At 56.0% G+C, this 16,996-nt stretch overlaps 1 protein-coding gene across 1 annotated transcript in view; it reads right to left on the bottom strand.

The window, feature by feature from the left end:
* The window catches only part of ALPK1 (alpha kinase 1), a gene marked incomplete at its 5' end in the record, with an annotated part of 42,118 nt that extends 30,423 nt beyond the window's left edge, over positions 1–11,695 (bottom strand). The window contains 2 exons of the mRNA XM_081093021.1: positions 8,517–8,671; positions 11,572–11,695. Of these exons, the coding sequence (XP_080949147.1) occupies positions 8,517–8,671; positions 11,572–11,695 (279 nt within the window). The remainder of the gene's footprint in view (positions 1–8,516; positions 8,672–11,571) is intronic.
* Between the last annotated feature and the right edge of the window lie 5,301 nt (positions 11,696–16,996).

Below are 16,996 nucleotides of genomic sequence, written 5' to 3'. Positions count from 1 at the left end.
AGGTAGTGCGGACCCAGCATCGGGTGTCCAAGATGAAAACAGGCCGGAAGCTGCTCCTGTCTCTCCTCCAGCCGACGGGGAACCTGCTGGCCTCCAGGCCCGGTCCTGTCCCTGCTGAGCCATGGGGTTAAATCCACGCTCAGGAGGTGAGGGCGCTGGGCGCCTGCGGCTCAGGCCCACAGACATCACACACACGCACACGCACACGAACGCACACACACGCGTGCACACACACACCAAACGCGTGCATGTGCACACACGCACGTGCACACGTGCACACACGTGCACACACGTGCACACACACAGGCACTGCTCCCTCCGCGGTGGAGATTCAGGGTCTAATGGAGTTTGAGGCCCAGGGGAGCTCCAGGGCTGGGAGGCTGAGTCAGGCAGCGAAGGAATTAAACTTCACAATAAGGTTCCTGTTCACAGTGATTGGAAACATGCTAAGGAGCCTTCCGAAGGGCTTTGGCGACCGCAGGACCAGGGGAGGAAGAGTGTGTGTGCCGTGCTCGCCGCTGCCCGCATTAGCCCCCCCCTCCTCGCTACGCCAGCCCCGGGCGCCCCAGCCTTGGCTCAGAGCCCGCGGCACTCATAGCAGTGACAATGGCCGCTGATCTGGGGGTGAGGGGGGAGGACCAGGACAGAGCCATCTGGCATTACCGTTCAGGGGGCCCAGGAAAGGGAAGCTATGGCTGGGGAGCAAACTGGGAGACGGGGTGAGGGTGGAGGGGTGTGTCCCGAGGTGAGGAATCAGCAGAATAAGAGACCTGCCTGGCGCCTGCATCGTTATGCACCCGCCGTGACCGTGACCGCTGAGGACCGACCGGGGTCAGCTGGGCTCCTGGTCTGGGCACCTGCTGACCTGGGAGGAGGCGGAGGAGCAGGGAACTGTCCCAGGTGGGGCCCAGGACCTGTTACGTTTCCCTGGTCCCTCCTTCCCGTCCCCAACGCCGCACACAGACTCAGCTCCTTCGGAAAACGGTCATCGTCTCCTCTGTCTCGGGGTCTAAAGATGACACTTTGAGCCCAGCCAACGTGGCTCAGTGGTTGAGCATCGGCCTAGGAACCAGGAGGTCAGGGTTCGATTCCTGGTCGGGGCACAGGCCCGGGTGATGGGCTCCATCCCAGTGTGGGGCGTGCAGGAGGCAGCCGGTCCATGATTCTCTCTCATCATTGATGCTTCTCTCTCTGTCCCTCTCCCTTCCTCTCTGAAATCAATAAGTATACATATATGTAAAAATAAAGATAACACTTTGATTCATCTACCCTTGCTCTTTCACCTTCCCTCTCCCAAATCTGTTTAAGGAAAGAGAAAGCAATCCCAAAAGAGACACCCCCTCCCCTGGCCTCTGCCCACGGCCCCTCCTCTGCCCAGGAGGTTGCTAAGGCCGTCACGACTCACGACATCCTTGGTGAAGTCCCTGCCGCATCCCCACTCCCCACTGCGCACCCAGCGGCCACTTACTCACCCTCATCTGACCAACTCCCGAAGCATCTGGGGTGACAGTCACCCCGCCTTTTCCAATCACGTGCCCTGTGGCATTTCCCACCGTCCTGGTAATTCTGAAAACGTGGCACAGCCATTCAAAACAACTTTCTTTTATTGCTTCACCTCAAAACTGTGTCACTTTACAGTTTTCCAATTCAAGAGTCACCTTCACACACGCAGCAGAGATACATGTTTCGTCAGTAAGGGTGAGCCTCGCTTTGACAAAACCTCATTCAGAAAACCAGACGACTCAGCGATGAAGTGTGGACGTCAGAAATGGTTTTGTTGCCACGACAGCGCTCGCCCTTCGCTGTCATGTTTCATCCTCACCCAGGATATTTTTCCATTGATTTTTAGAGAGAGTGGAAGAGAGAGGGAAAGAGAGAGAAACACATTGATTGGCTGCTTCCTGCACCGCCCTGACGGGGATGTGCCCGCAACCAAGGCACATGACCTTGACTGGAATCGAACCCGGGACCCTTTAGTCCGCATGCTGATGTGCTATCCAGTGAGCCATACTGGCCAGGGCCATGTTCCTTTTTTGTTTATTTCTCCTCATCTAAGGACATGTTTATTGATTTGAGAGAGGGAGGAAGCAGGGAGAGAGAGAGAAAGAGAGAGAGAGAGAGAGACATCGACTGGGGATTGAACCCACAACCTATGTGTCCTGACCGGGAATCAAACCCGCGACCGTTTTGGTGTAGGGATGACGCTCCAACGCTCACCCACCAGCCAGGCTCTCTGCCATGTTATTAAAGAACATGCTTCCCAACACCCCCCTCTCCCCCCGCCCGCCCACACCCCGCCCATCTGCAGCCCGGCTACGGCTCCGAGACCGGGCGTCTCTCACCCTCGTCCAGGCCGAGGCAGAGGGAGCGTCCGATGGCCGGACTCACACGGCTCCTCGAGCTGCGGGGACGGGACTCTGTCACCGCTGATCCCATTTCACCAGCTGAGACGGTCACACGGCCACGCCTGGGCGGCCAGAGGAAAGCTGGAGCACCGGCCACAGGTCAGGTGAACCACCAATGGGCGGCCTCCAGCGAGCAGGCCTTTGGCCAGGGGGCCCATCTCCCCGTGCTGGGAGCGGGTCCCGGGCATGAGCAGGGCTCCTGGTTCTCTGAGTTGATGTCAGAGCTCAAACTCAAATGCCTGGCACTTGCCGACAGTAAAGCTTTGCCGAGTGAAGGAAGGCATATCGTTTGCCTTCACTTTGCTTTCTGTCTCCTGACGGAAAAGACCTAAGTGATTGATTAAAACCCCAGAGCTGCCCGGCCGGCGTGGCTCAGTGGTTGAGCACTGGCCTATGAGCCAGGAGGTCACGGTTCGATCCCCAGTCAGGGCACAGGCCCGGGTGGAGGTCTCCATCCCCAATGCGGGGCGTGCAGGGGGCAGCCGATCCATGATTCTCTCTCATCATTGATGTTTCTCCCTCCCTCTCCCTTCCTCTCTGAAATCAATAGAAATATATTTTTAGAAAAGCTTTATTTTCATATTCTCGTCTCACTGTGCAGAAATGGTTCTTTCCAGAAACGTGAACGTTACTGGAAACCAAGGTGGCATCCAGAGGCCGGCCTGTCCCCGATCCTCGCGCCCAGGCGTGCCCCCGCTGCCGTGCCCGCCATCACAGAAGCAAATGCCGTCGGTGCTTTAGAGAAACCCAGCACGGCTCCTGCCGAGCCCTGTCTCTCGGCCTCGCTGCTCTCCCAGACGCCCAGCGCCCTGCCCGGCACTTGAAACCCTGGCCCGCGTTTCATCTCTCCCCTCGGAGGGTAAACATTGTGCCGAGTGAAAGGCGCTGAAGGAGGGCTCACTTTCCCTTGAAATCTCATGCTTCAGCGTGAGAGGGAGCAAATCCGTTCTCCAACCACAGCGGATAATACCGCGGGTCAGCGTGTCAGGCGGGCGACAATCACCGCGGACACAAAGGCGGCCCCTCCCCCGCCCCCGGCACAAAGGGCCTGGGACACACATCACCCACGAAGACGAAACAGCACTTCAAAGCCTGCGGGGCGATCGGACCGCCGTCCCCCTGGAGGGACCGGGAGGGGGGTGCCCGAGCTGGGGGACACTGGCGTGAGGTAGGACTGAGGTCCCCGCAGCCCTGGGAAGCGCCTGGCCTCCCCGGGCAGCTGATGTGTCCACAGATGTTTTAGCAACGAGCAGTGGCAACACCTCGGGAGGGTCCCGCCCACAGGGGAGAGGGCACAGCTCCAGATGCGCTGCCCGCCGTGCCAGCCACACTCACGAAGCCACGCGCTGCCTGCTGTGCCAGCTCTCCAGTCCCACTCGCCCTGTTTCAAGTGCGTCTGAGCCACACTAGCTGGGCAGCCAGGCCCCACCAGACCAGCTTCCTTCAGGCCGGCCGCCTCCAGCAGCTCCCGGGGGGCCCCAGGGAGACCCGGGCGGGAGTCCCACCCCTCCGTGGTCTGACCCCGGGCGGGTCAGCTCCCTGCACCCAGCGTCCTCGTTGTTACAATGGGAGGAGGAGGAGGTGGGTCACCGGAGGCCGCTCTGAGGATTAAATGAGACGCTTGTGCACGTTGCAAACCGCACAGGGATGTAGGAATGACAGTCACTCCCCACGCCTCATGGCCACTGACGCGGGCAAGGCGTTCAACCCTCTCCCCGCATCCTCCCAGCCACCTGCCTCCCTTGGCTGCAGCCCCCGGTCGGCTTAGCCCAGGGGCCTGTGTGTCTGGTTTTGGTGGGTGGGTGGGTGGGTGGGACGGTGGGGATTTGCTGCTCTGGGGATTTACTCACAGAGAGGCTGTGACGTAGCTCAGGGTCTTTCCTGGGTTTTTGTTTTGAAGGCAAAGACAGTGTGTAAGTTTTGGGAATATATCCTAAAAAAAAACCCCAAAACACCCACCAGAAAGAATGTATGCACCCCTAAGCTCATAGCAGCACAATTTACAATAGCTGAGATCTGGACACAGACCAAGTGCCCATCAGTAGACAAGTGAATAAAAAAGCTGCGGTACAGCTACACCATGGACGACTATGCAGCCATAAAAAAAGAAGGATCGCTTACCCTTTGGGGCAGCATGGAGAGACCTGGAGAGCATTATGCTGAGAGAAATAAGCCAGCCAGAGACAGACAAGTATCACATGACCTCACTCACATGTGGAATCTAAAGAACAAAACGAATTGACCAACAAAATAAGACCTGAAGCAGGGAGGCATGGACCAGACTGACACGCCTCCATGTGGGGTTGGGGGGACGAGAAGAGATAAACTGAAGAACTTATATACTTACTAGAGGCTTGGTGCAGGAAATTCGTGCACGGGTGGGGTCCCTAGGCCTGGCTGGTGATCAGGGCTGATCTGTGGGGCAACCCTGGGGGGACTGGGGGCTCCCACCGGCACCCACTTTGGCTGGCCTGGGGCCTGCAGGCTGGGAGCAGCTCCTGTGTTGAGCGTCTGCCCCCTGGTGGTCAGTGTGCATCATAGTGACCGGTGGTTCTACCGGTGGTTCTGGCAGTGGTTCCACCGTTGGGTCGATTTGCATATTAGGTTTTTATCATATAGGACAGGCACAGCCCATGGACATGGGCCATAACGTGGGGAAGACCTGGTAGGGGGCGGGTAGGGACTGGGAGGTGGGGGTTAACAGGAGGAAAATGGGAGACATCTGTAATTCTATCAACAATAAAAAGGGCATTAAAAAAAGACAATGTCTATACATTTATTTGCCTGTGAAATAAGAAGTTTAGGGTATTGTCATTGCTTGTAATCCCTGGTCTCCGGACATATTTTATTTGAGAAACAAATGCACAGAAGCGCACACAGTCTCTCCCTTGACACTCATCCGAGACAATGTGGGTGGAGGCAGCAGGGCCATCAGCTCCCGGTCGGTCCGTGAGCTCGGGACTAAGCATGTCAGCGATGTTGGTGAGATGCTCCCTCCTTGGCCTCATCCCAAGGAGACAGGCCTGGGTCTGGGAGGGGCCTGCCAGGGTCAGTAGCTCAGACGGCACATCACCCTGATGACAGGTGGGGAGCGTGCTCACAGGTGGGGGGTGGGCAGAAGTGAGCCCAGAGTTGTGCGTACACAAAACGCAGAGTTTACTTTGTATTATTATTATTTACGTACTAGAGGCCCAGTGCATGAAATTCATGCACTGGGGGGAGGGAGGGTGTCCCTCAGCCCAGCCTGCACCCTCTCCAATCTGGGATCCCTCGGGGGATGTCTGACTGGTGGTGTAGGCCCAATCCCACAGGGCCTAAACTGGCAGTCGGACATTCTTCTCACAATCCGGAACTGCTGGCTCCCAACCGCTTGCCTGCCTGCCTGCCTGCCTAATTGCCCCTAACTGCTTCTGCCTGCCAGCCTGATCACCTCCTAACCACTCCCCTGACAGCTTGATTGATGCCTAACTGCTCCCCTGCTGGCCCAATCGCCCCCAACTGCCCTCCCCTGCTGGCCCAATTGCCCCTAACTGCCCTCCCCTGCTGGCCTAATCGCCCATAACTGCCCTCCCCTGCAGGCCTGGTTTCCCCTAACTGCCCTCCCCTGCCAGACATCTTGTGGCAGCCATTTGTGTGAGGGTGTGACTGTCAATTTGCATATTACATCTTTATTATATAGGACTAGAGGCCCAGTGCATGAAATTCATGCATGGGTGCAGTCCCTATGCCTGGCCAGCGATTGTAGTGTGAGCATCTGGTGTGGAAGGGCAGGTCCCAGTTAACCTCTGGGTCCTGGGTAGCATCTGGGTCACCAAGCCCTTGTGCCCCCCCTCTGCCTGAGTGATTGGGCCCCTGCCAGGCTCCCTTAGCACCTGGGAGCCAGCAGAGGCCCCGTCCTCGGCCACCACAGCTGGTCACCATCTGGGGGGTGATCGGTGGGGCTATTTGGCCCCACTCTCACCCGCCTTGGCCTGGCGCTGCCTGCTCACCTGCTCCACCATCCTGCCGCGGTCCCGCTCTGGTCAGGGCCCATTGGGGCTGGCAGTGCCTCCACTGCCACCTGCTGCCAGCACCACATCTCTGATGCCTGCCATGTTCCATGCCCCCTGCCTAATGGTCAGCGCACATTATAATTAGTGGTTCAACTCCCGGTTGAACTCTCAGTCGAAGGGACAATTTGCATATTAGGCTTTTATTATATAGAATTATTTTCCATACAAACAACTGCAAACCTACGTTTGCCATCCCCCCCATATTTAAGCTCTCCAACTTTTATTTATTTATTTATAATATACTAGGGCAGTGGTTGGCAAACTGTGGCTTGCAAGCCACATGCGGCTCTTTGGCCCCTTGAGTGTGGCCACGAAGTTTCAATCGCACTGTACGTGTGCACCCGCACGTGGTATTTTGTGGAAGAGCCACACTCAAGGGGCCACAGTTTGCCGACCACTGTACTAGGGGCCCGGTGCACGAAATTTGTGCACTGGGGGGGGGGTCCCTCAGCCCAGCCTGCCCCTCCTCACATACTGGGAGCCCTCAGAGGATGTCCTACTGACGGCTTAAGCCCGTTCCCTGCTCCCTCTTGGGGAGCTGGCCTAAGCCGCAGCCTTTGTGGGAGGCGACCAGGCTGATCAAGGGAAGGCATCAGCCTCATCACCCCGCTGCTGCAGCCACTGCCAGTCCCCGCAGCCACCAAGGTGTTTTCATCAACACGGACTCCAGTCCCTTCACCATGAAAAAATGACAACTTTCTTTAGGCATTTTCAAGATGTGTCTTTCATAGGATATGACATTTATTATTTTTTTTTATCCTCACCTGAGGATATGTTTCCATTGATTTTTAGAGAATGTGGAAGAGAAAGGGAAAGACAGAGAGAAACATCAAAGTGGAAGGAACACTTTGATTGGTTGCCTCCTGTGTGAGCCCTGCCTGGGCCCCGGCCAGGGAGGAGTCTGCAACCTAGGTACATGCCCTTGGTCAGAATTGAACCCTGACCCTGCGGTCGGCAGGCCGAGGCATTATCCACTGAGCCAAACCAGCTAGGGCAGGATATGACATTTCTTGGCCCTCCAGCAGCGGACCTTCGTTTTTTTCTCCAGGAGTGTGGTGGAAAACCCTAGATCACCTTATTGGATTCTTATTACCCAAGTTACTAAGAATATTACCAGTCGCATACAGGGAGCTAAGCCAATGAGCCATCAGAAAAGGTGTTTCCTCTGTAGTTCACTCCAATCGCAGGCTCCGCCCCTGCCCCTCTGATCCTGGCTCCACCCCTGCCCCTGCGATTGCTGGCCCCACCCCTTCCCAGGCCCCTCTGATTGCTGGCTCCGCCCCTGCCCAGGCCTGAGGCCTCTGGCTGAGGACTCTGGCCTGAACAGGGGACCCCCAGACCCCTCCAATCACCTGCTCCACCCTTGCCCCCCCTTCCTCCCTCGCCACCTGCCTGGTCAACAGGCCTGGACACTTCAGTGGCGGGACTGAGGGGACCGGGTGCCGCCATCTTGTGGCTATGGGCGTGGCCATCTCTGTGATGGAGTGACAACTAATTTGCATATTACTCTTTTATTGGATAGGATTTTTATTGATTTCGGAGAGGAAGGGAAAGGGGGAGAGAGATAGAAACATAAATGATGAGAGATGATGATTGATCGGCTGCCTCCTGCATGCCCCACACTGGGGATCGAGCCCACAACCCAGGCATGTGCCCTGACCGGGAATTGAACCGTGACCCCCTGGCTCCTAGGTTGATGCTCAACCACTGAGCTAAACCGGCCGGGCATTTCAGGGCCCTGACTTTTAGTAAGTAGCATTTCAAAACAAGAATGCAACATGGCACGGTGCAGTCAAAACCGCAGCTCTGGCCGGCAGACAGGTGAGCATTTCAGGACACAGGTGTCTGCATAGCCCCACTGTGCGCCCTCCTCCCCTCGCTCAGCCTGGTTTGTAGGTGCCTGGCCTCAAGATGCTTTTCTAAAAGCTGTTCCCTCCCATTCGTCAGCTGGCCAAGGGGGACACAGGGAGAGGCTGTCTTAGGCCTGAGAGAAACTCAATCGATGGCAGTGCATAGGGCGACACGCCTGGCGGGTCAGGGAGCAGGTGGGGCGTCCTACCAGTAGCTGCTGCAGCCCGGCGCCCACCAGGTCCTGCAGGTTGGCTTTGTCCTCGGGGCCCGCGGCCGGCTTGTACTGCCACTTCTCGGGCACGAAGGGCCACGCCATGTTCTTGGCCTCCTGGAGGAGGGTCCGCAGCTCGCCGGGGAGTGCAGCTGGAAAGGTCAGAGTTCAGGTGGGGAATGGCTCTCAGAGGAAGGCGGTGGGCCCCCGGGTTGTGATGAAGTGCCTCAGTGGCAGAGACACTGCCCCAGGCCCCCCCGGAATAACAGCGAGGGGCTACCCGCCCCTCCGGGCAGACGGGGCAGTGGGGCATGGAAAGGTTCAGGGGGACGCGAAGCACTTCCGCGAGCAGCTCTGCGTGAAGTCAGACAGGATGCAGGAGACACAGGCTCCCTGTAACGTGAGAAAGGGACTGTCCGGGGTGCACCTGGGGCCGCGGCCGCAGCTGCAGACACCACCTGGCCCCTCTGCTCCCACCCCTCCCTCACCCACACTTTCACTGCGATGGGACTCGAATGCAGAAAAGAACATGGAAAACTCAAGTGGAGTGTGAAATGGTATCAGTCTTCTGTGAAATGTCCTTGCCTCATGGAGCAGATCTATTTAATCTCTTTTTAAAGACATATATATTTTTAATGATTTTAGAGAGGAAGGGAGAGGGAGAGAGAGATAGAAACACCAATGATGAGAGAGAATCATGGATCGGCAGCCTCTTGCACACCCCACACTGGGGATTGAGCCCACAACTTGGGGGCATGTGCCCTTGACCGGAATAGCACCCAGGACCCTTCAGTCTGCAGGCCAACGCTCTATCCACTGAGCCAAACTGGCCAGGGCTAGTTAATCTCTTGGTGGCCACCACACCTAACTAGCACACCCATCCACATCTTCTGTCCAAGCGCAGCGAACTCAGAAAGCTCTGGAAATTTGAAGGTTTTTCCTTACATTTGATGCCCAAAGCAGCTTGAAGTGATGAGACGCTAATTGCAGTTGTGTTTATCCTACAGAGCGAGCTCAGTCAACAATTTTGCTGCAAAAATGTTCCCGTTTGACTCTGGTCGCCACCCAGTTCCTGCTGGTGTGTGGGCGTCCAGAGGCCACATGCCATTCAGTGCCTCCCAGACATCTGGGAACCTCTGGATTCCGGAGCCCATGTGTCACCAGTTCTGCCTCTCCAGGTGTGAGCTGTGCAGACACAGCAGATGCAGCATCCCTCCAACAGAGCTTGTCGCCTTCCCTCCAGCTGTGTCTCTCTTCTGTCCTCTGCTCCCACACTCACCGAGTCCCCAGATCGGACACTGGACTTCATGCTCTCTCTTCTCTCTGAATCTAAATGGGTATCAAATCCTGTGGATTCTGAAACCCATTTCCCTCTTCACTAGGAGTAATTCCCATTGCATTCACTGCCCCCAGTCTTGCCCACCCATCCCATCTTCTGCCTTGGTTGATCCTAGTTTTTTGAAGCACAGGTGGCTGGGCATGGGCCTGCACCGAGTTCTTTAATGGTTTTCACACCTGCTGGCCCTGTTTTGCTTGCTCTCTCCGAACCCCGCTGAGGTCAAGCTCAGCCCACCAACAGCATTCAAGGCAAACATGTCACTTTCTGTCAGCCCCCCTGCCTCCTGTGACCTGAGGTGCCCTCCTGAGCACCCACAGATCTCCAGGCCACGCCCCTCTCAGCACATATCCCACAGAAATTAGTGAGAACATCAAAGACATGAAAAGGGACCCCAGTCAGAAATTGAGCATACGCTAACTGAAATGAAGAATAATTTACAGGGAATCCACAGTAGAGTAGAGGATGCTGAGAATCAAATCAACAATTTGGAATATGAGGAAGCAAAACCATCCAATCAGAAGAGCAAAAAGAAAAAAGAATCCAAAAATATGAAGATAGTGTAAGGAACCTCTGGGACAATTTCAAGCACACCAACATTCGAATCATGGGGGTGCCAGAAGGGGAAGATAGAGCAAAATATTGAAAACCTATTTGACGAAATAATGACAGAAAACTTCCCCTACCTGGTAAAAGAAATAGACGTACAAGTCCAGGAAGCGCAGAGAACCCCAAACAAAAGGAATCCAAAGAGGACCACACCAAGACACATCATAATTAAAATGGCAAAGGTTAAAGATGAAGAGAGACTCTTAAAAGCAGCAAGAGAAAAGCAGTCAGTTACCTACAAGGGAATACCCATATGACTGTCAGCTGATTTCTCAACAGAAACTTTGCAGGCCAGAAGGGAGTGGCAAGAAATATTCAAAGTGATGAATCCCAAGGACCTACAACCAAGATTACTCTACCCAGCAAAGCTCTCATTCAGAATTGAAGGTCAGATAAAGAGCTTCACAAACAAGAAAAAGCTAAAGGAGTTCATCACCACCAAATCAGTATTACATGAAATGTTGAAGTGTATTCTTGAGGAAGAAAAGGAGGAGGAATAAAATAGAACCAGAGGCATGGAAACATGGAACAGATTGACCAATCTCAGAGGGAAAGGGGCGGGGGCGTGGCGGGGAGAGATTTACCAAAGAACTTATATGCATCACCTGTGGACACAGACAATAGGGTGGTGAAGACCTGGGAGGTGGCACGAACCGGGGGGAGGGAGGCATTGGGGGAAAATGGGGGGCATCTGTAATACTCTCAACAATAAGGATTTTCAAAAACAGAAAGAAATGTATTGATGACCAAGACAAGAGAGATCGGACGGATGCGGTGACACGTTTATGGAAAGCAGAGACGTCTATGGAAACGGGTGAGGCACAAAGGCCCCGTGTGAGAGAAAGTACGTGCCACCATTGAGAAGTGGCCTCCGTTTTTTCATAATTGAAATGTGCGGGCACCAGCCCACTCGGAGCCTTTGTTCCCCTGGAACCTCACTGTGTCTTGAGGCCTCCTGTTTACTGAAGCCTAAAACGAGAGCTGACAGTGATTCACGACGACAGAGTGGCTGTCCCCCTGCCCTCGCAGCCCCCCCATTCCTGCCCCAGATCCGCGGTCCTGGGTCATCTGCCTGCCTGGGGAGAGACGGGGGCCAGGGAACCTCACCTCCGTGCGGCTGGTCCTTGTCCCCGCGCTGTTCCCGCGCAGGTGCGCCCGGAGTCGCTGCCAGCTGCTGCAGCAGGTGCAGGCACTCCTGCAGGTGTGCGGCCACAGCGCCCCGGCTGTCCATGCCCCTCCCTCACGCAGGTGCACGTCCCTGGTCCACGGGCTCAGCCACCTAGGAGAAGACATCCATTCTCAGTAAATGAGCCCTTCGAGGTGATTCGCTGAGCATCCATGACCTGTAAGACTCGGGGAGACCAGGAAGATGCAGACAGCCTGGGGGCTCTATGGGGTCTCTGCGAATTCCCTGCAGGGCCCGGTCCAGGTGGCAGCCCCTCTGGGCAGGTCCCGGAGACACGCCCCCACCCCCCAGGGATGTTGGTGGAGCCACAGGGAGCCTGCAGAGTAACGCACCTCTGATGACGTGGCTTCCAAACCCCTCCGGTCCGCCCGTGGGTCCCGGGGACACCACTGCCTGCCCCTGCGGAGTCCCCAGGAAGCTTCTGGCTGATGTGCCTGCTACTCAGACACAAGCCCACGGGAACCCACTGCTGATTCTCCGCATGTGTCCTTTGTGGCATTTGGAGTAAGGTAGGCAATGACAGCCCTGGCCGGTGTGCTCAATGGATAGAGCGATGGCAATCAAGCAGGTCAGGGAGTGACCAGGCTGGCAGGCAGAAGTGGTTGGGGCAATCAGGCAGGCAGGCAGGTGAGCAGTTGGGAGCCAGCAGTCCCGGATTGTGAGAGGGATGTCCCACTGCCGGTTTAGGCCTGATCCTGAGGGGTCCCAGATTGGAGAGGGTGCAGGCTGCGCTGAGGGACACCCCACCTCCTGTGCAAATTTCATGCACTGGGCCTCTAGTTTAAAAATAAACCTCAACAGGTCCTTTCTAAACAAATTGCTAAAATAGTGCTTTAGAGAAGAGGAAAGCGATCACAGACGAAGGGCCCAGTATTCAAGGGGAAACAAAAAGGATGCCACTGGCTAAATCGAAGCATGCACTGTATAAAGCTGTAACTGTCTTGTGGGAAAAATAAGAAAGAAAAAATAAACACAAACACCAACAGAATCCACGTCAGGAGGAGAGAGACGGGCAGTATGGTGTTCTCAGATCTTTGAGTTGGTTAGGAGGAGGGGAAACATTAACTTTGGACAGTGACAAAAATGTTAAGCTAATCCCTAAAAAATTGTAATAAGACATATAACTTTAAAACTAGTAGAAGGGGAAAAAATGAAGAAAATTTCAAGAGAAGGCAATAAAAAAAATTAAGAAATACTCTCCTAGGTCACTTGCAGGCCCAAGAAGGCATCATCATGGAAACTAGAAGCTATTCTAATGGAATGGCAACTGCTGTGTATCGGAACTTGTGGAGCCCCGGCCGGTTTGTCTCAGTGGGTAGAGCATAGGCCCGTGAACTGAAGGGTCCCGGGTTCGATTCCAGTCAAGGGCATGTACCTCGGTTTCAGGCTCAATCCACATCCAGGGCATGTGCAGGAGGCAACCGACCGATGTGTCCCTCTCGCATTGGTGTTTCTCTCTCTGTGTCTCTCCCCCTCTCTTCCACTCTCTCTAAAAATCAATGGGAAGAATATCTTTGGGTGAGGATTACCAAAAACAACATAAAAAGGAAAAACACGTTGAGTTCAGTCAAGTGAGACATGAAGTAGGAAGAGTCAGAGCGGATTCGCGGAGGGAGACAGAGGGACGCGGGTGAGCACAGGAGAACGGGAGACGGTGTGCGGACCTTTACTTAAGTTCATGGTTCCCTCTGTGGGCATCCATCATATTCTGTGCACAGTACACCTATTTCATACTTGTTTGATGTCTGTTAGACTTTATTTTTTTAAATATATTTTTATTGATTTCAGAGAAGAAGAGAGAGATAGAAACATCAACAAAGAGAGAGAATCACTGATCCCCTGCCTCCTGCACGTCCCCCAATGGGGATGGAGCCCGCAACCCCGGCATCTGCCCTGACCATGAATCAAACCGTGACCTCCTGGCTCATAGGTCGAAGCTCAACCACTGAGCCACGCTGGCCGGGCTCTATTCGACTTTTAATGAAAAATTAAAAAGAATAAAATGGAAACTGGGCCTCTGAGTGTGGCTGAGTTATAAACATGGACCTCTGCCCTCAGGGCTGTGGCCCCCGATCCCATGGCAGGGGCCAGGCAGGGGCCTCCCGGGTCAGACGGAAATCGCCGGGGACAGACGCGAGGACGGGAAATCAGGTGGGGACAGACTCCGGGAGCAGGTCCTCTCTGTGTTGAGAGCCCGGGATGAGCACACGTGGTCGAAGCAGCGAGGAGGCTGGTGTGGGAGCCATCCGTGTCACCATCGCTTGGCTGCCAAGAAACCCAGTTTCCTTTCTCAGTCCATTTACAAAGAACAGGAGAGCGTGTGCGTGATGTTTTTAATCAGGACTTTGGGAAAGGCTGCAGGGGACGTGCAGTTCTTGCTGGAGCGCACAGCTGGGTAACTCAGGACGTAGGCCCCGCCCGGCCCTGCCTGTGGCCGTTCGTCACACCTGCGGGTGCAGGAAGGCAGGGGGGTTCCGGGTCACGGCGGGGCACCTGCCGCCTCAGGGAGACGGAGGAGGAAGAAGAAAAGGCCGCCGTCGCGGGCGCCTCTCGCCGGCTCCGGTTACCTCTCCATCAGCGCGGTGACACCTGCGAACATTAGCCTGGCCCGGCTGCCAGGGCGACACCGGGGGTCAAGGTGAGCCGGGCCTGCCATCTGGTCCCGCTCGAGGCTCCGGGTGCCTCTTCCCGGAGCTGGTTTCCGTGTCTCTGACCCCAAAGGAGAGGCGGCCTCCCACTCAGACAGCTGCCCGCACGTGGCCCCGAGTCCAGGGCTGCCCTCAGCCACGGAGCAGCCGGAGCAGAACAGGCCTCGCAGACGTGGGAGGCCCATCGGAAAGGCCTGCTCTGGAGGCAGGGGGCCCCGACCCAGGTGGAGAGGGGGAGCCGGGCGGCGGGACGGGGAGGGGTGAGAACTCGGGTCTGAGGTCCCTCAGACGCACTCTGCTTCCTACTAAGCAGAGGCCTGCGTCCGGAGGAAGACACAGCGGGAGGGCTTTGCTGGAAGAGGAACTGTCCATCTTTAAGGAACAGCCTGGCTGGTGTGGCTCAGCGAACAGAGCGTCAGCCTGCGGACGGAAGGGTCCCGGGTTCGATTCCCATCAGGGCACGTGCCTGGGTTGCAGGCTTGATCCCCAGTGTGGGGCGTGCAGGAGGCAGCCGACCCAATTCTCTCCCATCATCGATGTTTCTCTCTCCTTTTTTCTTCCTCTCTGAAATCAATAAAAATATTTTTTAAAGTAGTTTTTTAAAAAGAAAGAAGCAGAGAGGCCTCGCCTGCTGACGAAGGGGAAGCTGGTTCCCAGGAGGACACAGACCCGCCGCCCGCCGTGACAGGTGCGGGGGGAGGTGGGGGGCAGGTGTGCGGGGCCCCTGCAGCGGGAAATCGCCAGGGCAGGGACACGTCACATGATTCTCACGAGGCCAGCGATGTGGGGATTAAAGTTAATTTCTCAACAAAACCCTTTCCAATCTGTGTTCGTTATACTCCCAAGGCCGGGAGAGTGACTTTGCAGAGCCGTGTGGGTTTTTGACGTTAAAGAGAGCCCACCTGTCTTGGAGAAAGGTGAGGGGTGAGGGGGCTCCAAAATCATAGGAGAAGAGAAATGGTCTTGAAATGAAAGTTGCTGCTTCACCGTCAAAGTCATCAGAGGTGACAGGTTCACTCACGCCCCTGCCCTCAGGCTCCCTGGCTGCGATTTGGGATTTGGGTTCTGTTCCCCGCTGGCCTTGGGCCAACCAGATCCCCGTGTCCTCGTGGGGGGAGAGAAAGGGAGATGAATGGTTCCAACCTCAGAGTAATTTTCCTTTGATTTTTACAGAGAGTAAAAGAGAGAAACATCGATGTGAGAGAAACACATCTACTGGTTGCTTCCTGCACACGCCCTGACGGGGAGGAGCTTGTAACCGAGGTACGTGCCCTTGGCTGGAATCGAACCCTGGACCCTTCGGCCGCAGGCTGACGCTCTATCCACTGAGCCAGACAGCCAGGGCTCACAGAGTCCTATGAGGTGAGTTAACATGTGCAAACGCAGGCGCCTACCACGGACTAAGAGCTTCGTAGGGATCAGATATTATTGTTTAAAAATGAAATTTCCTTTTTAAAGAGATCGTCCAATGTTTTCTTTAGTCTATTTGGGTTCGGTGCCTTGCTGGCCTCGTTGGCATTTATGGGTTTGAGAAAGGAAACCGCTCGGCTGTGAGAAGTCTTCAGGCTCTTGCTACCCTTCCCAGCATATCGCCCTGTGATAGCGGATTACCCCCTAACTGAACCTCCAGATCCACACGCAATTAAGGAACAGAAATCCGATCCCACACTGAAATATTATGACGGCCAAGACATTTTCAGGAAGAAAGATGCGAGTTTTATTTGCATGAAAATGACACCCGAGGACCCAGCCTCCCAGGTTTAATCAGCTGTTGGCCGCCGCACAGAGGCGTGGGGAGCCCCCACCCCCAGTGGCCAGGGCAGCTCCCGGGATTACAGCCCAGACAGGAACGACGGCCCTTATCCGCGTCTTTGCTCCCAGACACACAAAGCTGGTTATTTATTTTGTACTTAAAGTGTCAGGGGCGCCGGGTGGGGGCCTGGCCTGGGGATCGCAGACCACACTCTGGGCGGACAATAGCGGCCCCCGTGTGGCCAGTGATCACCCAGAGCGTGTGGGTCGCCGGGGCGCTGGGTCTCGGCAGGGAGCCTCCCGCGGGCCTGGGAACCAGGGGGGACTTGTGTCTCCTCGAGGGGCAGCCCCTGTGAGGGACGCCGGCTCAGCACCCACACATTTAGGGGCCAAACCCCCACACGCCAACTGCTTCAGCACGCGACCCCCAGGCCCAGCCCCGCAGCCAGGCTCTGCCGACAAGGACTGTGCTTCTCCGTGTGACCTCAGGGGAAAGCGCCCGAAAGAAAAGACAGCACGGATACCATTTGGCTCACCTTCCTCTTGGCTGCAGAGCAGCCCACGTGCACACACATGTGGAGTTCTCCCTCCTCCACCTCCTCCACCTCCTCCTCCCTTCTCCTGCCTCCTCCTGCCTGCTCCTTCCTCCTCCTGCCTGCTCCTCCCTCCTCCTCCCTGCTCCTTCCTCCTCCTGCCTGCTCCTCCCTCCTCCTCCCTGCTCCTGCCTCCTCCTGCCTGCTCCTCCCTCCTCCTCCCTGCTCCTGCCTCCTCCTGCCTGCTCCTCCCTCCTCCTCCCTGCTCCTGCCTCCTCCTGCCTACTCCTCCCTCCTCCTCCCTGCTCCTCCCTCCTCCTCCCTGCTCCTCCCTCCTCCTGCCTGCTCCTCCCTCCTCCTCCCTGCTCCTCCCTCCTCCTGCCTGCTCCTCCCTCCTCCTCCCTGCTCCTGCC

The sequence above is a fragment of the Myotis nattereri genome (assembly GCF_964212035.1).
Source record: "Myotis nattereri genome assembly, chromosome: 5".
NCBI lineage: Eukaryota > Metazoa > Chordata > Mammalia > Chiroptera > Vespertilionidae > Myotis > Myotis nattereri.
Note: the sequence above shows the minus strand (reverse complement) of the source record. Positions and strands in the feature narration are given on the sequence as shown.